The following is a 22,351-nucleotide window of genomic DNA, read 5'->3' on the forward strand; positions in this document are numbered from 1 at the left end:
TGCAACATAGAGGCACACAAGGAACTTTTTGAGAAGTATGCTTCATTACTACCGGCGCAAAGACAACTTTGGTTGTATGAATTGCGGAAATTCAACCGTCCATTCACTAGAGAAGATATTTTTGAACCTACCAAGGGGTAGGGCAAGGGTAGGCCTTTGAACAAAACAGCAAATAAAAAGGATAGGACAGAAGCTAAGATAAAGGTTCAAGAGGGTCCACAAGTTACTCCTTCAATGCGAAGAGATCTTTCAGGTTTTGAGAAGTTTAACGAGTTGTACAACGAGTCGAAAGACACGGCTACAAACAAACGTAAACAAAAGGAAATGGAAAAAGGCGGACCAAGCCGAGCTAGTGAAATTAAGGTAAAAGTCCCTAAGAAGAAGGTGGTTGTTGTATCCCAAAAAAGTTCAAAAATAAAAGTTAATGGTGGAGTCAAAATTAAAGACCCGGTTGCTCCACCCCAACAAGGTTCAACAACAAAAGAAGTTAGTACAGTCCAAAGAAAAGTTGGTGGTGTAGTTGGTATTAAGAAATTAATGAGAATCCGAGGTAATGATGTCAAAGGAAAAGCACCCGTGGTCGAACCATCGCAAATCACCCCACAAATAATTGTTGGTGGTGAGAAAGAGACGGTTTATATGGACGTAGGTCGGATGATATCACCCCCTATAGATGAAGAAGGTAATTATATCAGACCTACGTAGACAATATAAAAAAATTACATGCACTTTTTACCACATTTTATTCATGAGTACGTCAAGTCCACCGACGATGTTGAGGGCGACGGAAATTATGGTTACCATGTGTTCGTAGATCAACTTGGACCCTTTGAGGATGCAAAAGATTGGAATGTAGACCAAATTACTTATGTAAGGGAAAATGTTTGCTTGTGGTTTCCCCGATTTCTACAAGCCAATGATGATATTCGAAAGAGATGAAATGAAGGTTGTTCTAAATGAGAAGTTCCAAGCATTTGAACGAAGTTTAAGGGGAAACACTAGATTAACAAGTGAATATTGGATGAGAATGCCAATATGTGTCTATCTACTCGCCAACTCATTCCATTGCTTTATTTATTCCATCTCCTACGGACATAGTGTTACACACGCACCAACAAGACGTATTACCGAAGAAGAATCACCAAGGATAGTCATCATGGGATTCGTGAACATGAACCATTATATCGGCCTCCAATTGAAATAAGAATGCCCATTACCTCCATTAAGTAGGGGAGACAGTGGTGACAAAGAAATATGATTGGGTTGGTGTACTAGGTTCGAAGAAAGATTTCAATTATGGGAGGCATTACAGTTGTCGAGGGATGGCCCTTGTGTACTAATGACTTCCGATGAGGATGACTATGAGAAAATGTGGTGTGAAGGTTACTGATAATATGATAACAATGTTTTTTGAAGGGTGGTGATTAAAATGATAATATGATAAGAATGTGGTGTGTACCTTTGTATTTTGAATCACTCATTATAAATGAACAAACTAATTTACTCTTATTATATGTTTACAAAACCAGAGATAATGGTTATTTAGAGGTGCTTACGGCTAGGTTGTACGCCGACACGACCTAGCCGTAATGACCCAATGAACAAGTAAATAAGCTTTTCACAGAATTACGGCTGAAAGACCTAACCGTGAATAAAATTACAACTAGAAATCCTACCCGTATTTCTGGGTACTGTCAGATTTACGGCTGGTAATTCTACCCGTAAAACAAATTTACGGCTGGTAATCCTAGCCGTAAGTTACCCTGGATTGTCAATATCAGATTTCACTCCGTTATACTTAAACAAGAATCTGATAAATTAAAACACTAGTATCCATTCATTCAAGGTAAATTAATATCTCATTACTTAAAACAAACGAAATCACCCAAATTCATAACCTAAAACATACTAAAATTAAGTTTGCATAATGAAAAGATGAAATGACTTAAACAAGTACATAAAACAATCATCCACTACGACCAATAATCTTGGGAACATCCTCAGAAGATGATGAAGAACTGTGGGAGTTTCGGAAACACTCATTCAATCATCCTCGTCGTTAGTATAAAGATCATCCTTTGTTGGATTATATAACTCCTGAAGCCTGAGAAGCAGTGTTTTTTGTTGGTCGCAATCCAAATATAAAACCTCCTCAACGTTACGGATCACTCCCCTGGCCATCCACTTAGCTTGCTTGACCTATTTTCACATCCTTCAATCAATAGTGGTACATAATTTGAGAAACGTATACAAAAAAAAAGAATCATATACTTAGCATACGTACCATCATCATAGCAATATCACACATTGGTAATTCATGAGGTTCTTTGTCCTTTTCAGGGTTCCTAAAAATGGTGAAAAACATATCAGAAAATAAGACCAATTCACTCAGAGTTATACAGTTACGGTTAGGAACCAACAGGCGAACCATCTGTATTACATAATATCGGCTGGGAAATGTGAGACTTCCTAACCGTAAACATAGTCTCGGCTAAGAAACATGCAGACGACCCATCCATTTGACAAAATTGCGGCCCAGAAGTGTGACATCACCTAAGCATAAACATAATATCGTCTAGGAAATATAAATAACGACTACGGAATTTCGGTTACGGTGAGGAAATTCCCAGCTGAAAACAATCATCACCCAATTTTTTTCTGCAAACACGGGCCAACTTTCCCAACCGTAAAAATATTTCACGGTTGGGATCTCTAATTTTCCTAACTGCATAAGACGTTGACGACTGAGAGTTCTTGATGTCCCAACCGTTAGCTATACGGCCAGGAAAATATGATATCCTAGCCGTAAACGCTCCAGAAAACCATTTTTGAAAACCCTAAAATCATCAATCGAACCTGTTTTTCAATTTAATGGTAAAATAACTTGGGTGGGTTTTTCGATTCTTACCTAGTAGGAGTCATTTGTGGAGGATTCGCATGTGTTTGAACAGATTGGTTCACCATATCTCCATTGAAAGGAACATTAATAACTTACCCTGTTTCAGAATCAGGGTTCAATCGGCCGGATCTTGCTGCCATCTTGAGAATCGAATCACGTTGAGCTGCTTCAAAAATCAATGGAGAAGAAAAGGAGATATTATTAGGTTTTGGAGAGTGTTTTTGAGAAGAATAAGAGAGAAAATGGAAGGGTTTTGATGTTTGGTTTTAAATTAGGATTAGGTTTTGATTATAGAAGGTTTGATTTTAAAATTGATTTATTAGGGAGGGGTAAATCTGACTTTTGAATCACTTAAGATCTCCCCCTATCCATATTTTGGCTACCCAAAGCACATTAAGCCCCCAAATTCCTATTCAGGATTCTTCATGTAAGCCCATCTATTGAATTCAACAGCCCCTACAACAAACTACTTTATTTAAAACCTTAAAAAAACCAAGTGGAAAAAACAAAATAATATAAACTCGTAAATTTCTCTTCATGTTCTGAAACTCAAACCCTGGGAATCCATGTTTCTGACATCCATCAATTAGTTCATCTCTTTGTAATCATCATTAGCATTTACATCATTTATACAATTTACTATCTTCTCAATACTTCCCTTGATCAAAAGTATTTCACAAACAAGTTTTATTTCACTAAGTGCAACTATAAAAAAACATTCAACAAGCCAAAGATCAAAAGGAAACAGTTCATTAAATTCCATTCAAGAAGTTTCAACACAAGTATTCATCATTACATCCCAATTCTGCCTTCAAACTGTTACATCACTACAACTTCTAGACAATCTAGCATTTACCCTGACCAATAACAGCATTTTCAACACCAAACATCTAAAACTGAAACAAACAGTATTACTTACCAAAGTAACACCCAAAACTCCACTATCTATACACATCAACATCACCACCAAAATAGAAATGAAGCCGGCCGAAGTAAGGAGAAGGAAAACAAAGTACTTACCAACATCTGCAACAAAATAAAGAACAGTAGGATAAAGATCAAGCATCGTAAAATCTTTTTTGTTAAAAACTTGTAGGCTGTTTCTAAGATTACTCAAAATATGAAAATCTAGCCTTTTCCGACACCTGCGAAGAGAGTACCAAAAGCCTTCTTCATCAGTGCTCCATCCTTCCTCTTTATATCTCTCACTGTCATCACTGTATATGGTGACAGTGAAGTACCACTTGAAGATGCAGAGTTTTCACTATTTGTATCCTCTTCAGTCTCCTCCTCCTCAGTCTCACCATCATACATCGTTGCATCCCCCCTTTTAGTCTCACCCTTTTGCTTGGTCCTTGCGAAGATCTTTGGATTGGAAAGTTCATACTCAAGTCGACTCCTCAATTTCCTCTCCTGGTACCTCTCCATCATCCTCTTATCCTCTGCAGCATCTGAATCAAGATCACTGGTGTCAACCTCCTCCACAACATACTCAAAACCTTCACCAGAAGCATCCGAATCACTTTTTGTTGCACTTACATATCTCGGTGATTTGGAATGATTCTTATCCCATTATTCATCTCTTCTCTCTCTTCTTGCGAGATACTTTGGATTCCACGCAGCATACAAGTTCTCAATTCTCTCTTGTTCTCTTTGAAGAAGTCTCTCTTGCTCTTCTCTATGACGAATCATCTCATGTGCACGATGATCAAGTTCAGCTTGGATGTCAGTTCTCAATCTCTGTAAATCTTCAGTGCTTAATGACAATGCAAGAGCTTTGGCTTGATAATAATCAGATGAAGATGATGAGTCAACCGGAAGTCTACCAGTACCGGTATTTGGAGGATTTTGATCAGCCATGACCCAAATTTCTTTTCAATCTCTTAGTCTTTTCCTTTTCTGAACAAAATTCCAAAGAAATTTACCTTGGCTTTGATAATCTTTCGGCTAAACCTCCCTTTAAAAAACCAATTGTGCCCATTCAATCCCATTTATGGCGCTTGGTTAAGCGTCATGTCGCTTTGTTTACCATGCCCAATCAAAACCATGCGTATTCTCTTCACCCACATCACCATAATTACCCTACTAATACCTATTTTCAATACCTAAAAATTACCATAACGATTACTCCTTTAGGAACTACCATTAAGGGGGGCTTTGGTAGGTCACCAGATTTTGATGTAGTTTTTTTGGGTCTAATTAAACATTGTTTTTTATGCAGATTAGAAGAATGCAACATCAGTTGAGAGGCACCGTTGCGGTTTGGGGCATATCTGCCAGATGGGTTACTAGCTCAACCATCAAACCTATGCCTACTACCAAAATGCAATTTCCCAATCAAAATCATCAACCGCCACATAATTCCCTCCATTTCTATCCCCATCATCCATTATGCAATTTCATTACCATTATTACATTTGTCAGATTGCACCATCAAACCTATGTGTATCTAAAAAAAAACAAACCCATTAATGATCCACTAACACCAAACTTCGACATGCTTACGTACCAACCTCTTATATCCCAGGAAAGCTTATATTGGATCATTGGACTAGTCTTTACTTGGTTCTCTTACCGTCAAACTCACGTGAATACATATATCACCATTTTGATAAAATATGGGAACGAAAGTGACATCTCGTATGATAAACCCTGTCCCCAACACAGTCATAGCAGTGTGACAACAACTACTTTACACCAAATTCCTCCTGAAAGTTTTTCAAATTTTATTCAACAACCTTCTCATTCCCTTTTTAAGGTTCAAAAACATAAACAAATAAAACCCTTCTGCCATTTCTCCATCCACATTGTCTGTGATTAATGCCAGTATAGTACCAAAAAGAGATTATTTTCTATACAACTGTATATTATATTGGTTATTTGTAACTCTCATCTCAATCAGTATCCATTCATATATATCCAGTTCTCTTACCTAATGGAAGTCCCAAATTTCCAGAAAACCATCAAAAGATAGATCAAGATATTCAAAACTTGTCTACTCAAATGGATGAGAAATTAACTTTACCATCCACCTTTTCTGAACCAGTTTTCATTGACAAAAAAGTTTTTCTAGCCGAGTCTGATAATAATTGGAAATAGTGTATGGTGGGATACTTATGTTGTAAAACCATGGTTCCTACCTCTTCCATCCGCTTCTATATCTGTAATCAGTGGTCTCTAGCTCAATCTCCTACTGTTACAACATTTAGTGGATTGCGCAACAAAGTCCTTATTTGATTCTTAGATGAAGATGATTTCAATAGAATTAACTCTCAGAGACCCTGGTTTGTTTGTGGATATCTAATGGTGTTAAAAGTTGTTCCAACAGAGGGTTGTCCAGCAAATCATCAGCTCCACTTCACTGAAGAACTAAAGTAGTTCATTCTATGTAATATCCCTAAAGAATGCACCGAATTTGAAGATCTTCAGAAACTCACTTCCAACATGGGAGAACTCATTTAAGCTCTAGATCCTTATGGTAATCATCCTTTAAAAAATAATGTCAAGGTGTGTGTGAAGACCCGCAAGCTCGTCAACGCTATTAAACCGGTCAAGTTCGTTTTAGCTGTTAATAACTAGATTAGTTTAGCACGAATGATAATTAATAGGAATTAATCTAACACAGATTTAGATACGAAACTGATATCGTTAGATAGATCTCGAAAAGTTACGAAGAATGGACTATTCGAACGTGTTATTCGGATAACGGACGAAGAAGATATCATCTGATTTATTTGAAGGACAAAATAGTCATTATCACATATAGGCCGACCTGGGATTCCCTTATCGAAATGAGAGTGTGTAATAGTATCTATCGTTGGCCTTATCACCAAAACGTGTCGAGAGAAGACTTTTATTTTCTCTTTTCTTCTTCTTTCCTCTTCTTCCCCGTTTTCCCTCTTTCTCTTCTATGTTGTTCTTCTTCTTCTCGTTTCTTCATTCTCTTCTCCCGCCGTTTATCTATGATATCAATTTGGAAGCTCAGTTGACGATGTATAGATGTTCAAGGTGATGGTATTGCTGTGAATAATAAAAGAGGAAGATTATGGATAGTTGGTGTTCGTGATGAATATAGAAAAGCAGTTATGGTTTTGATTTTAGGGTACAATTCTGGAAATTGATTGAAGGTTTAGAAGTCGGATTGAAGGTGGGTTTGATATGAATTAAGAGTTAGGGGATTCGAGGATGAGGCCGATGAATCGAAGAATTAGGGATTGTAGATTTGTTTTTGGAGTTGTTTGGAATTGATTAGTAAGTTGAGTTAGTGATAATCAGAGAATAAAAGGGTTGTTGATGAATTGATGTTTCTGGATTGTTTGGATGAAGAATCGAAGAATTGGACATTAGGATTCCTAAATATAATTGGGATTTAAGGTTCTTGAGCTTGGATTGCAGATGGGAAAGATCAAACAATTGTTGAATGAAATAAGAAGACTTCAGAGTTGGTTAAAAAGGTAATTGTTCTTCTATGTGATTTTTCTTAAGTCCTGCAATTTCTGTTCGTCGAGTTTTGTATGATTGCTAATGAAGCTAAGACTTGACATGAATATAAAATGTAGTTTTGGTTGAAGATTAGGTTTACGTTGATGTTTAAGGATTTGGTGGCTTTCCTTTGAGAAGGTTGGAGCTCTGATAGATGCAGGGAAGGATTGTGGTTGTAGTTCAGGTTAAATTACAGGGGATATGGATAAATGGTGCAGTAAGTAAACAAAGTTGCAAATGGTGATGCAGCTGTGACTAATGAAATTGTAAGTGTGATGTTGGTTGGATAATGCAATGAACAACTAGTGATAATTTAATGAGTTACAGAACTATGGAGATGGTGGTATGCAGTGACAGAGGTGTTGCAGGGAGTTATCGTGTTGTTTGCAGATTGTTGGTGGTATTGAACTGGTGGTGTTATGCTGAAGCTAAATTATAGTTGAGGTGGAACTATAGTGTGTATGGAATTAGTGCAGGGGTTGTTGGAATTACTAGTGGTGCTGGTGGAGGAAATTGTAGGTATCATAAAGTAAGTTCGATCTCAAATGGAGTGCAGATTGAAGTATGTATGGATGTGCATGTGGTGGTGTTATATGATGATTATAACTGTATGTGATAATGGAAGTGATAATGGTATTGTTGTTGAAGTTCCAGTTGTGTATACCAAGTTTCCTGAGTTGGTAAATATTGTGTTGATGCAGAGATTGAGTTGCTAGAGCCAGTATTGAGATGAAATTGGTATTGCAGCTGTGAATGCTACATAAATGTGTAATGTGATTGCAGGTTGATGTAATGTTGTATTGAGGGTATTCATAGATGGTTTGGAATTAGTAATGGAACTTAGTTTGATTCAGTTTGGAGGTTGTACATTCGAAGCTAGAAGGGAAGAAAAAGAGTAAAACTGTATTGTGTCAGATTGTGTTGGTGTTTATGCTGTTTGGTTCTAGATAGGTTCAAGTATTAGATGAATGATTAGGATGTTATTTTGGTGAGAATGAGCTCTGCTGAGTGTTGAAACCTTGAACTGAGATATGACTGGAGTTAAGTTGAAGCACTTCAGTTCTTAGAGGAAGTTGTGAGGATTTTTGGAGTTGCAATTGTACTTCAGTAAGAAGAATGGTCTTAAAGCTGAGAGTGTTGTGTATGGTAGTGGATGAATGTTGTTGTTGATGTTGCTTAGGGTTGGAGTTGTAGATAGTGATTGTTGTGAAAGCTTGAAACTGTTGTATCGCAGGTAGGCTTGAATTTCAGTTGTGTTGAATTATTGAATTCTATTTGAATGAATCATTACTGTATTGATCAAATGAATAGAATCAGTTTGGTAGGAAATGTATTTGCATCTTGAGTTTTCATCCTATTAGCCATCCTAGTCAGATTATCTGATTGATTGTGTTCTTAGCTGACTCAGGGTATTTGACTGAGTTAAGTTAACCCTGTTAACCTGAGTCGAATCAGTTTGATTCACTGAGTCATTGATCAGTTGAACGATTTAGACTTTGGTCGTTTGACAAGTTGACCTGACCTTAGACGTTGACCGTTAGTTGACTCCCTCTGACCAGACGTTGACTGTTAGTGACCGTTAGTTAACTCTTTTGGACCAGACCTTAGGTTATTGGACTTGTTTAGTGGACTTGGTCTTAGTACCATGTATGCTTAGTTTGATATTTTGGACCCTTGTGGTCCGAATTGACCTTTGACTTATTCTACAAAGTTGTAGAGATTCATAAGACTTAGCCATGGACTATAGAATCAACCTAATTGGACTAGTAAATTATTATTTATGCCTAAGATAGATAATAAAAAGGCGTGGAACCATAAATGGGCTTAGAACCATTAGATAGACTTGTATGATTCTTGTGTGAGCCATTGTGGCTAGATTCTTAGAGTTCTTGTGTGATTAACAGTTAGTTGTTAACAACGATCGATTCAAAGGATGAACCAGTGGATCGTGGATCTCGAGGTAGGTGTGGCTTGTCATTAAAAGAGGTGGGAATACTTTTAACTCTTTTGAAACCATTGTTTGTTTCTTTTACAAAAGTTTATGTTTAACAAACTCATGCGTTGTCTGTTCGTGCATTTCATGCATTGTTTAATTTGTGTTATGATTGTTCTGCTGATTCTTTGAATCTTTCCATGAATTGGAAAGGGCTTGTAATGTTTGTCGTCATTATGAATTGTTATGGGAAATACAAATTTCCACTTGTGGCATATATGATACGCTCCTTCACATTTATATCGACATGAATTCAGCTTTTATTGCTTAGAGTGGGTCATCATGGTCTTGGTGATATCAATAGATAATGAGTGTGGTTAGCACGAATATTATACATTGTTTGAAGAAGGAGTTTGTCCATATACATGTTTGTGCATTTCCAGTGACTTAGTCACTTTGATGTTTGGGAAAACATGAATTGTTTTCCAAATCTTGCTCATGATTTCTTTAAAGTTAAATGTTATTCCTGTTGGGCACCCCTTTTAGGGATGATGTGCTCACCCGTTTCCACTTTCAGTTTCAGAAACAGATCAGAGTTGTGCAGCGAAAGCTTCGATGGTTGACTTCGTTAGTTGGTTAACTTCTGCTATGTTTATTATGTTGTATTTGTTATTTGTAAACTAAATGACTATTATATATGTATCATTTGAGAGAAGTTCTTGTATATATATATATTTCAGAGCGGGGCTAGTTTATGGGTAAAGTTTTGTATCAGATTTCTATTTGAATGTTTAAGTAAATGATTTAGATTTTTAGTGCCTTTTTATTTAGTTAATCTCTTGGATTAGTCATCTTCCAGCTTATGGGGCACTACAATGTGTGTCAGAATTACAGTGCAGAAAGCTTTACCAATAGGTATCCCCCTCTTCACCAGTGGAAGAACTCAACCTTTCCTGATCGAATGCAGATATATCAAAGTTCCAAGATACTTCTGTACTTCCTTCCGTGTGCTTGATCATAATGATCAGAATTGTCCAGCTTGGAAATTAAAACAGAAAACAATTAAAGAAGCCGCGTCTTCTGGTAGTAAATATGTTCTTCCTCCTGTCTCAAGACTCATGATGCCACCAGCACCATAAAATAAACAAAGTGCATCCACCTCCACTGCAATTTTGGATATTGGTATGCAACAAAATGAGATTGTGCCAGATACTCAAGTAGAGGCTATTTCTACTACTGTATGCAATAAAGGAAAAGCTGAGGATAGTGATCAGAAGATGGATAATATCAACCAAAAGGGTTTATCTAACATGTTTCAAATGGGACCTTTCGTCAATCGATCCACAACATTGAAGATTTTTGATGTTGGACTGATTCAACAAAACTTGACTCATCAGAAAAATGCGGCTTACCAATTATCTTTAAACAGGTTACCACCACAACGTCACTGTTGAGGCTTCTATCACTGTCTTTGAACCGACTACGAGTGGTCCGATTCGAACATCTAACTCCTCAAGAAGATTCAAAACTGCTGCGGTCCCAGTACAACACCAATTATCACCAGAGGAACTCTTATTTCAGCTGAGCAAGATGTTGTATATAACCTCAAAAGGAAAATTAATCCTAGAGCTGATTTGAGAAAACGAACTAGAGCAAACTCCAGCTTATCTAGCCTAGTTATTATTCCAGAAGAACGTGATAACTCTGAACCTGATTATTCCCAACTTTGTCCTCCTATCACCAAACTGGGGGAATTACCTGTTATCAACCTCTCCAACTGTTCTCTCAATCCCAACCTTTGATTGATTCTTATGGGAGCTACAATGTACCTGCTGATTCTTCTCCAAACAACAATGGCGTCTGCAATAATTATCATCTCAATGCTGCTACTTCTAGTCTCCATTCCACCCACAATTCTTCTCAGAGTGGTGGTGTTACCAGTGCTTCTCTTGGTGGTGGATCTGACTCCACCACTCAGGTAAATTCAACTCCCTCACCCCCTTTAATTGATAATTACAATAGTGTTAGACACCAATTCCCTGTCAATAATATCAATTTGATTGTTTGGAACATTAGAGGTCTTGGAAAAAATCTGCTAGTAAGGAGCTTAGCTTACTATGTAGGAATGTTAACCCTGACATCATCTTTCTCTCTGAGACAAAAATGAACAAAAATTTGGCAGCTAGGAAGCTAAAAAATAGGGGATTCCCTTGCACTTTTAATGTTTCTAGTGTTGGTAGATGTGGTGTTATTGTTCTGGCTTGGAAAAAGGAAAGTCACCTCAACATTATTTCATCTAGTATGAGGGGAATATATGTTACATCCACTGACATCATCCATTCTAAAACTTGTCATATACATTTTGTTTATGATGAACCCAATAGTAGTTTAAGACAAGCTTTTTGGAAGCAACAATGTCAATATTCTAATGCTCCTTTAGATGAAACTGTTTTCTTCATAGGTGACTTTAATGCTCTCTTAGGAACAGAGGATAAAAATGGTGGCTTAGAGGTTGATGATTCTGATTTTTCAAATCTTAGAAATTTTTGCTAAGTTTTAACTTGCATTATCCTGGTTTTTCGGGGCCTAGATTCACATGGTCCAATATGCAATAAGGCCCTGATCTAATCCTAGAAAGGTTAGATAGGTGCCTTATAAACCAATCTGCTGAGGACCTTTGCCCTAAACTTTGTGTTAACAATCTCCCCAGGGATTCTTCTGATCACTGCCCCATGCATATAGGTTTCAATTATGAGGATGTTTGTATGCCTAGACCTTTTCATTTTATAGCTATGTGGATTGAAGATCCTACTTGTAGAGATATTATAGCTAATTCTTGGTCTGTCAATGTGGTGGGTTCCCCAGCCTATAAGCTTAAAGCTAAACTGTTAAGCACTAAGAAAGGTCTAAGAGATTGGAATAAATCTTCTTTTGGTAATATTAAAACTAATATATCTACCATTAGAAAAGATCTAGTTGACTTACAGATCTCTAACCCTACTGATACCAGTACTACTTCTAGACTCAAAGCTAGACTTGAGTATCTTTATAATTTAGAAGAGTTATACTGGAAGGACAAATCTAGGGAGGTTTGGCTCATGGAAGGTGACATAAACTCACCATATTTCCATAGAGTTACTCTCTTTAGGAGGAAAAGAAATGCTATTAGCTGGATTAAAAATTCTGGGATCCCTAAATACTATTCTAACTGATAGAGATAGTATTGGAACTTATTTTATAGACTACTTTAAAAATTTGTACTCCTACCATCCTCAGCAATTCCAGGATGAAATCCTTGCTGACCCCCTGCTAAGTTCTCTACTGAGGACAACTCTTTCTTAAATATGTCTTACTCCATAGGAAATCAAGAATGATGTTCTTCAAATGGGGGGTGGGGGTGGGGGGGAGAAGGCTCCAGGACCTGACGACTTTACAGGTCTCTTTTATCAAAAGCACTGGGATATTGTAGGAGATGCTGTCATTGATATGACTCAAACTTGTTTCAGAACATGGCATATTTCTAAGGTTTTTAACCATACTAATATTGCCCTTATTCCCAAAGTTCCCCTTGCTGAACTTCTGTCCCAGTACAGACCAATAGGGTTCTGTAATTTCATTTACAAAATTCTTTCAAAAACTCTTGCTAATAGGCTCAAACCTTTTATGAATAACATAAAATCCCAAAATCAAAGTGCCTTTATACCAAAGAGAAGTATTTCAGATAATATTCTTCTAGCTAATGAGGCCATATATGTTGTCAATCATAATGACAAAATTGAAGGCATAGCTGCCATCAAGCTTGACATGTCTAAGGCTTATGATAAGATTGAATGGGTTTTTATTGGAAAAGGTGTTAACTAAAATGGGTCTTCCTAACCACTGGATTAAACTTATTAACCAATGTATTTCTACTGTCTCTTACTCTGTCCTTCTCAATGGTAGCCCAACAGGGTTTTTCCAACCGGAAAAAGGTTTGAGACAAGGGGATTTCCCTCTTTCCCATTATCTTTACATCATATGCTCTGGAGCTCTGTCTTCTTACATTGATAGCCTTCAAAATAATGGAACTTTAGAAGGTATCAAAGTTTGTAAAGATGCTCCAGAAATGACACATCTGTTGTTTGCTGATGACTCTCTCTTGTTTTCTAAAGCTACCACCCAAAATTTTCAAGTCATAAAAGACTATATTCAAAAATATTGCTTGGCCTCTAGGAAAGAAATTAATTTTGAAAAATCTGGTATTTTATTTAGTAGAAAAATTCCTGAGCATAGGAAAGCTCTTCTGTCAAACATTCTTGAGATCCAGAGCAGGGACCTAGGAGGAAAATATCTTGGCACTCCCACTGTGTTCCAAGCCTCTAAAATCCAAACCCATATGGGTATTCTCCAAGATGTGGATGCCAGAATTTCTATCTGGCTACATAAGCTCCTGTCTCAGGCTGCTAGAACTACCTTGGTTAAGCATATTGACCAAGTTATTCCTATTTTTCAAATGAGAGCTTTTCTTATCCCTAAACATCTTTGTAAACAAATGGATTCTCATCTTTGTAAATTTTTGTGGGGAGAAACTTTAGACCCAAAAGACAGGAAATTGCACTTGTTAGGCTGGGATATCTTATGCTCCCCCAAGGCTGAATGTGGCTTAGGATTTAGAAAGGCTGAATTGAATAATCTGGCTATGCTGGCTAGGAATGCTTGGAGAATCCTGGAAAACCAAAATTGTTTGGTAGAAACTGTTCTTAAAGCTAAATACTTTCCAAGAACTGATTTCTTGAATGCTAAGTGCACTGGCAAGTGCTCTTGGACTTGGAAGTGTTTGCATGCTATAAAAGAACTCATTAAGCCTTTCATCTACTGGATTGTAGGGGATGGTCAATTTATTAACCCTTGGTGTGATAAATGGATACCCACAACTGGGCTCTGCCACACCTAACCCTTTAGTCCCACCTGATCCTAGTATCAAAGTCTCTTATTTCATTGATTCTCATACCAGAAGTTGGGATTTATCTAGACTCAACACCCATTTTGATAATGCTTTTGTTCAGAAGATTGTCACTATTCCCTTAAGCCAGCTTTGCACTCCTGATAGGAGGGCTTGGGATCTATCAAAGAATGACAAGTTTTCTTCTAAATCTTCGTACATGGGCTCAGAGGTCTTAGGCCCCCCTTGTAAAAATATTTGGAAGCGCATCTGGAAAATCAGAGCTCCTTATAGAATTTAAGTATTTGTCTAGAGAGCAGCTAGAAATGCCCTTCCTTCCAGAACTGTTTTACACACTAAAATTCATGTGCACAATGTTGTTTGTCCAAGTTGTACTGATCCTCATGAAACTATTATGCATGCTTTAGTTCTCTGTCCTTTTGCTAGCAGGGTCTGGTTCATTTCTGATTTCAACACAAATACTCAATTTTTCCAAAATAAATCTTTCACTGAATGACTTCTCTTTTGGTTAATTGATCCCTTGTCTAAATTTTCTGATGAAGCTCAATGCCTTTTTATAGCTATTTTGTGGTCCATTTGGACTAGCAGAAACAATTTCATTTTCCAAAATCTGATTGAAAACCATATTATTGTCTTAGCTAGAGCTATAGCAATGCTTCTCACTAGAAAACCTTGCATTACACTATTACAGTTTCTTCTACTACTCCTGTCAGTATTTGTGATAAATGGATTCCCCCTCGTTTGGATGGATTAAATGTAATACTGATGGTGCTTATGATGACACTTCTGGAGCTAATGGTGCAGGGTATATGATGAGAGATTTCTCTAGTAAAGCTTCCTTTTGTGTCTCCCTGGTCTTTGATGTTCAGTCTGCTGAAGCCATAGCTATTTGGGCAGTCTTGAAGAAAGCAGTGGAGCAGCAGTTAACTCATATCATTATCGAAAGCGATGCGAAGTCCCTCATTGAACAATTTTCAGCTGACATGTTCGATGGAAACTCGCGTGCGGATGCTATTTTTAAGGATATTCAGTTTTTTTCTTCTAATTTAGTGGCTTGTATCTTTATTTTCCAACCGCGTGTTTGTAATTCGGTAGCTCAATGGGAAAAAACAAACAATGCCTCTATGTACTAGTATGTTCCTCCTGTTTGGCTCCTACCAACAGTCGAGGGAAACATTAGCCTTTTTGAAGGCCGTTGTCTATAAAAAAAAAATTTACTTTATTTTACGAGTTTAACGGCCCATCGTTTATGAGCCATAGCCACAGGTCTGGATGTGCTCTCCCGAAGCAGATCAGGCCGAGGCCTCTGTCCAAGGTAATATTCAAGGGCCCTACCCGTACTACTTTTTCTTAAGATATTTTTCACGATTAGACAGTTAGAAGTTCTTAGCCAATGAAAAATAATCAATAATTCTCTGAGTAAAACCTCTAAACTTTGAGAGCTCAACAGAAGCCAGAAGGGGATGATCATTTCTTCTCTCGGAGTTCCTGCATTCCCAGAATTAGGTAAACACAAAATGCTTAATTTCAATTGTTTTTTGGTTTAAAACCCCAACAAAAACGTAAAACATAATTGGTTTTGCTTACAAAGATCACATTCTGGGTATGTTTTGATCGTTTGGTTGAGTATGAAATTAACTCTGGTCTTATATTATTCGTGAAAGTTGTTAGATGAATTATATTTGTTGCTTAATTTTGATTTCTGTTATTGGTTTAATTCTTTGGGAATTTAGAGTAGTATGTTTTTTTTGTTTACAAAGATAAGATGAACAATAACAAGATTCAAATGTAGTACCACATTCTAAAAGAAAAATGAGTGACACCACCATGTTTTTTTCTCTGAATTTGAATTTGAAAAACCGTCTTTACAAGGACGGGATTAGTATTAGCATCCTACCCAGATCCGGAGGAGTTGTCCAACACTCCAAAAATGATCTGGCAACATGTTAAATCCTATTTGGAGTTCAAGGGCCAAGCTAAATGTCTGCTCTAGCCAATGTAGAATGCTATTGTTAGTTTGTCAGCATGTTAATTGTTTTCCTCCATAAGCATTTACTGGCTCATAGTATTGCTTTTTTGTAATGAGGACAAGGGAAAATCAAGTGAGGAGCTTTAGACGCAGTGACCCTGTAATTGGTTTACTTGTACATGTCTGAAATTGCACTTGATCTTATCCTGTCATGATTGAACTTTTGTTATTGTCAAGTATATTACCTCAAGATTTGAAGGTATCAATTTGATTGTGTTTCTTTTTTTGTCATACAGGTGATGACTCTTGATTTACCATTTCGATAGATATTAGCTTGGAACTCGGAAGTACTCTTAAGTCTCTAACCTTTTGAGTCCAAATTAATTGGAGTTCTACTTGAGTTTCGGTTAGAGTCTAAACCAAGACGTTTTCATTGAAACTCTCTCCTTGAACGTTATTAAGGAGGACTGTTATTTGGTTTAGGGTGTGTGACATTCGTCGTCATGCAAATACAGAACGTATTCCATCCAGTGCTGTCTTTAAACTATGGAAAAGCTCCAAATGGACAATTTGGAGCTGTTTGCACACTTCCTTCAGTGTCACATCATGCTAATTTTCTGTTAGTAGCGGCGAGAGTTCATTATCTGACAAATCATATAAATCTACACAGCCTGAAAATAAATAGCAGCTTTTTGGAAAGGAAAAGTGTTATGGATGAAAATCAAGGGGAATTGTCTAATGAAGATGATGAGCTTTGTCCTGTGGAATGTGTTAAAGAATTTAAGACTGATGACGAACTGTTCAGTATTCTGGAGAGGGCCAAAAAAGATAGCTCCTTAGTTGTTGTGGATTTTTATCGTACTTCCTGTGGAAGTTGCAAATATATAGAGCAAGGCTTCTCCAAATTGTGCAAAGGATCTGGAAAAAAGGACGCTCCTGTTATCTTCTTGAAGCATAATGTGGGTATTTCTTCGGTTGATTATGATACATAACATGTTTGTCATCGTTTATCTCTCCATTCTTGTATCACATCTGATACAAATTGTTGAACACAGAAACACCCAGTCAAGAGGGAGTAGAAATTTGCTTAACCGATGGTTATTGTGCCAACAAATATTACTCATATAAGCTTTTTATGTCCAACTAATCATAGGTTTTAATTTCCTTTCTTCTGATTACGGCAGGTTATGGACGAATATGATGAACAATCTGAGACAGCAGACAGATTAAGAATCAAGGTAATGATTTTGTAAGGTTTCCCATGCAAGTTTTGTTTAATAGGTCTATAGCCAAGTATCCTTTGCTTTCATCTCTAGTCAAAGATGTGAAGGGATTTCAAATGTTGCAGGCAGTGCCACTCTTTCACTTCTACAAAGATGGAGTCTTATTGGAAAAATTCGCAACCAGGGACAAGGAGAGGATTTTGGCTGCAATTCGTAAATATTCGTCTGCAGACATTTAGAGCAACCAGGTTTTATTTCTGCGCTTGCAATACTTTTTCTATGTAGACCTTATACCAGAAAAATCCATTCCACTTAATGGAATCTACAGATAGTAATTCTCTACTTAGAGAGTATATATATAAAATTATTATGTGCATTTTCCCTTGTACAAATGAAGGAATCTCAAGTTCGAATATATATAAACTTGCTTGTACTATCTGGGAAATTCTATAAAGTTGTGATATTTGCTATTGATGAATGGGGATCATTTTATCTGTTAACGCCACATTATTATATTTCTGACTTCCACCACTAAACTGTTGACGAATAGGGATCAGATGACTTAAGCTAGCAATAGATATAGTTCCGATGTCTACTTCTTGTAGTGCAACTGTATCTATTGAAAGCTCCAAGGTTCTAAAACTACCAAACATTTTAAATGGATATCAAATTCGTAGACTATTTTCAATTGGAATTTAACATACTTTGTTTTAGTTTATACAAAATCATCAGTGCTGTTGACAATTTGGGTGAGAAATCTTATGTACAACATATTATGTCAAGAATGCTTATGGAAGAGTCAACTTTCTGCTTTGCTGATTGTCAATAATGAAAACGATAAGATGTAAAAGCGTCCAGAAACAACTTCTCTTTTAGCTTATTATCATGATACAGAGTTCCTCATATTAGATTACCTTAAAGCTCATTATCTCCAAACCAATAATTGCAATTTGACTATTAATAGTTTGAACTAGACGCATATTAACATTTACCATAGTTTGGTTCTAGGGGTTTCTTTATATTAACACATCAAGATTTTGTCTGACATGTCAAATCCATTTGGTATTCATATATTTTCATTGCTATCTTTGTCATTACTTTTTTCATATCATTCATGTTGGGTTAATTTATATTTCTTTTACACTTGAGCTACATTACATCAAGACCACAGTTGGTTTATAATCTTGACTCATCACGTAACCCATGTTTAATCGTCTTAGAGATTAAGCCTTAGTTAGGATTAGAGAGTGACTAGTTCTGTGGAGGTTTTCGTAATTAGGCAAGTTCACTTTTATTGAGGATTAGAAACTGAAAATCTAGTGAACTTTATTTTGGTTGTAATTTCTTCCTGTCAGTTTTCATAAGATTAACCCAGAAAACGAAAGAAGAAAAACGAAAATTCAAGTAGAAGCACCGACCAGTGTGGTTAAGAAAGAGTAGCATCAAAATGTGGCTTAGTTTCTTAATGGACCCACAATGATGTCAAATATCAGAGAACTGTGTTTGTCTTCATAAGATGGTGCCCTCCAGCTTAGGGAACACTCACAGTGCAGCCTTTTTTACTTGGCCAATCATAGTAGCGACGTGTGGTTTGTTCGCAGCCTCTGCTACGAACTTGTTCATGTGACGCCCACGTCTTTTCATGTCTCGAGAGTTCGCCAAATGGCATTATATCAGTGAATGATGTTAACATTTGATTCATGAAACTCCAGTAGTAGTATTCGTAATGGTAGAATTACTAGAGCAACTTTAATTTTTTTTTCTTCAAATTATTCCCTTTCTTTCCATCAATAGTCATCAAGAGGTTACACTTACAATTGGAAAGACTACAGTAAACATCCATGGGTGGGGGGACCAATTGAATAGAAGATAGAGAGCCAACAGTTACTGAGTGAAATTGATAATGAAAATGGAGATGATACATGTGACTGGGGTTAGATTCTTTTCTTCTTAGTAATGAATGGAGAGAGATATGCTATTTTGCACATCCCATTCTATCTATGGATTCATTCTTTCTGAAACTTGGCTGGCAATCCATGTTGAGGGACTGGAAACGGGGCATACTGAATCCCACTGTGTGATCCCACCACTTCCCACCTACAATCCAAATCAACAGAAAAACAGACATAAAAAATATGACTTTATCAGAAAAATTCATAGCACTCTAGCTTATAGCATTTTTCGAGTTTTTCGCCTAATATGAGATTACATGTTCATGTTTTTGAAAAGTAGTCTCGAGTCATCCTGAATAGTTAGGTTCTTTTTGGCTGTGAGTTTGGGCCTGCCATGTGTATGGGATTTATAGTGGAGTTTCTTTTGTTCTTCTTGTTTGTTTGTTTGTCTGTTGGTTTGTTGTTGAAGTATATCAGTATCTTATTTTGTATGCACAAGTTCATACCTATATCTGTTGACAAGATGGTAGATAAAAATCAGTATCTCCAGCTTGGCAAGTTCGTTACCAGGACATGCATGTACACCAGTGCCAAACGGCATAAAAGTATTGGGTTTTGGTGCAACCTGAAAAACACATTAAGAAAAAGAAACATTAAAATTACCCTGATATTTCGCAAGAAAAATGTAGGATGAATTACTCTGCAGAGATTGAATAACTGAAGATATCAGAAGTCAGAACTGTTGCAAAATACCTCAAATCTAGAGGGATCAAACTTCTGGGGATCAGAAAAAAAATCTGGGTTATGCTGAATATTCCTGAATAAAGGCTTCACCTTCCAACCTTTTGGAATACGATATCCTGCAAGTAATGACACTGAAATTCAGAAAAGCTGCTAAATAGTATCAAAAAGAAGAACAAGTAGTTTTTTTTTCATTACTCTTACCCTTGTACTCTACATCAGTCACTGCTTCCCTAAATGTGAATGATATAATGCTTGCCATCCTCAAACTCTCTAGTATGACCTGAAAAATTGATCACTTTCTCTATCAACCATTGCAGTAACAAAAAATCTAAAACAGAAATTTACAGTGTTTTTTTCTTTCTTTGACTTGCTTCTACGGTGAGAATTTATGTACATACCTTATAAGTTAGAACCATGTTTCTAGTTTGTGTCCACGTCAATGGTTGAATACCTTTATCGTTGGTTTCATATATGGCCTTCTGTTCAGCCTGCAAGAAAAATTTGATTACAGCTAAATATTTAGTACGGCCATCCATGGGTAGTTTTTCACAGAAAGCTTCAAACAAGCTAAAACTACGGCAAAACAGGAAAAAGATAAAAAGTTTATGTGGGTGATTCTTACTTTTACAGCTTCCAGAAGTTTTGGGTCATCATGGAGGAACTTCAAAGTCCAAGTAAGCATACTAGCTGTAGTATCTTGAGCAGCGAACAACACCCCGATTATGTTATCCGCAATTTGGTTATCTGTCAAGGCTTGTCCGTTTTCATCTCTGGAGTTCATTAGACTACCCAAGAGATCTTTCCCCATTAGTTTCTTCTCCTTTCTAGCAGTAATTATCTCACTTAGAATCTCATTTAATCTCTTCCTCGCCTTCAATATTTTGACAATTACAGGAAATGAACTGTGTCAGCTCAACTCTTTCTAAAGATAAAGAATTATATTGAACTGAATTCGTATGTGAATTTCTTACCAATACGGCGTTGCGGTATGAAGTTCCCGGTATGTTTGTTGGGAAAGAATTGTAGCCTTTATCTAGTATGGCGTAGTTCTTCTTCAACTCCTTCCTATAGTATTCATTCAACTGATCCCCAAAAATGGAGACTATACCGATATCGAAAGAGAACTGGCAAGAACATAAATGAATCAGAATCCGGTAAGATGTGCAAGACGAGTTTGACATACAAGCAAGCAATTACTAACCTTCTTCATTTCATGGAAGGTGTTAACTACGCCACAACCATCCAAGGAATCCAATGTGGAAAGGACAACAGATTCAATGTGGGGAACGTGATTGCGGATAGAATCCGGAGACAGAGAGCTCTTAACTAGTTTTCTAAGCTGAGAATGATAATCACCTTGGTGGAAAAAGAGAGCAGATGGACCGATCATGAGTTCCTTACTTTTTGGGTATGTGGGTTTGAACAAATGCGCTTGAGTAACCAGAACGAAACGAGCAGCTTCTGGACTTGCTAACATTACACATGGACAACCTAGTATATGGGTCTTGAATATCTCTCCGTACCTAAATCACCGAACAACAACAGATCATATGTTAGCATTTTTTTAACTGAAAAGAATGAAGTAAATCATCAGATCGCAAATAAACATGTTGCAGAAAGAAAACCTTTTTTGCTTAGAAGAGAAGAAGTCATTTGGGTTTTGAGAATAGAGTTGAAGTGTTTCTCCAATATAAGGCCAACCCATTGAACCAGGAGGAAGTTTAGCTCTTTGTTTAGGGTTCCTAATCTTATTCCTTTTCAAGAAAAACACCAACATGCATGAGAGAAGATTCATCACAACAATGTAAGCGAACACAGCCATTTTCATATGCCGATCTCCTCTGCTTATAATATATATTGCATCAAACAGTGTGATGTCTTATTGTTGTGATCCTTGCGGTTGCTGTTTGAGTATGTTTGAAAGCAAGGAAGGTTTCGAGTGTTTATATAGATGAGAGAGTTATTAGGATTGGGATGAAATTAAATATGCAGTGTTTGGAAAAAATTTACTCCCTCCGTCCTAAATTATTAGTCCGCTTTGACTAAGTCAAGATATTAAGGAGACCGGAGGAGTTTACAAAACTATCCCTACTGAATGATATATCATTACTAAAATTAAAAGGAGTATTTGGAGTATGTAAGAAAAATACATTGGTAATTATAATATTTATAGAAATGTTTAAATAAAAGATAAAAATAAAAATCTTTATGGATTGACTTAGTAAATTTGTTTCCTATTGAGGAAGATATCATTTAATATTTAGATT

The 22,351-nt window shown here is 36.7% G+C and overlaps 3 protein-coding genes across 3 annotated transcripts; 2 read left to right on the top strand and 1 right to left on the bottom strand.

Moving 5' to 3' along the window:
* Positions 1 to 13,176: 13,176 nt before the first annotated feature.
* Positions 13,177 to 14,247, top strand: LOC113291570. Its single transcript, XM_026541092.1, has one exon. It carries the CDS (start codon positions 13,177 to 13,179, stop codon positions 14,245 to 14,247), a length of 1,071 nt encoding a protein of 356 aa, XP_026396877.1.
* Positions 14,248 to 15,635: 1,388 nt separating this feature from the next.
* On the top strand, positions 15,636 to 17,926 carry LOC113289509 (thioredoxin-like 4, chloroplastic). Its single transcript, XM_026538776.1, has 4 exons — positions 15,636 to 15,762; positions 16,522 to 17,184; positions 17,410 to 17,463; positions 17,574 to 17,926. Exons 2-4 carry the CDS (start codon positions 16,729 to 16,731, stop codon positions 17,685 to 17,687), a joined length of 624 nt encoding a protein of 207 aa, XP_026394561.1. The 5' UTR covers positions 15,636 to 15,762; positions 16,522 to 16,728; the 3' UTR covers positions 17,688 to 17,926.
* Positions 17,927 to 19,165: 1,239 nt separating this feature from the next.
* On the bottom strand, positions 19,166 to 22,010 carry LOC113289510 (abscisic acid 8'-hydroxylase 4-like). The gene is made up of 9 exons (XM_026538777.1): positions 21,710 to 22,010; positions 21,286 to 21,607; positions 21,056 to 21,208; positions 20,707 to 20,955; positions 20,483 to 20,572; positions 20,286 to 20,364; positions 20,094 to 20,200; positions 19,847 to 19,965; positions 19,166 to 19,545 (listed from the first exon to the last, which is right to left on the bottom strand). Exons 1-9 carry the CDS (start codon positions 21,910 to 21,912, stop codon positions 19,455 to 19,457), a joined length of 1,413 nt encoding a protein of 470 aa, XP_026394562.1. The 5' UTR covers positions 21,913 to 22,010; the 3' UTR covers positions 19,166 to 19,454.
* Between the last annotated feature and the right edge of the window lie 341 nt (positions 22,011 to 22,351).

The sequence above is a fragment of the Papaver somniferum genome, chromosome 6 (assembly GCF_003573695.1).
Source record: "Papaver somniferum cultivar HN1 chromosome 6, ASM357369v1, whole genome shotgun sequence".
Classification (NCBI taxonomy): Eukaryota; Viridiplantae; Streptophyta; class Magnoliopsida; order Ranunculales; family Papaveraceae; genus Papaver; species Papaver somniferum.

Coding starts and splice junctions, on each gene's coding strand:
- LOC113291570 (XM_026541092.1), top strand. CDS start 13,177: ATGGGTCTTCCTAACCACTGGATTAAACTTATTAACCAATGTATTTCT.
- LOC113289509 (XM_026538776.1), top strand. CDS start 16,729: ATGCAAATACAGAACGTATTCCATCCAGTGCTGTCTTTAAACTATGGA. Junction 17,185..17,409: donor TTATCTTCTTGAAGCATAAT/GTGGGTATTTCT, acceptor TGATTACGGCAG/GTTATGGACGAATATGATGA. Junction 17,464..17,573: donor CAGACAGATTAAGAATCAAG/GTAATGATTTTG, acceptor CAAATGTTGCAG/GCAGTGCCACTCTTTCACTT.
- LOC113289510 (XM_026538777.1), bottom strand. CDS start 21,912: ATGAAAATGGCTGTGTTCGCTTACATTGTTGTGATGAATCTTCTCTCA. Junction 21,608..21,709: donor TTCTCTTCTAAGCAAAAAAG/GTTTTCTTTCTG, acceptor TCGGTGATTTAG/GTACGGAGAGATATTCAAGA. Junction 20,573..20,706: donor AACTTCTGGAAGCTGTAAAA/GTAAGAATCACC, acceptor TTTTTCTTGCAG/GCTGAACAGAAGGCCATATA.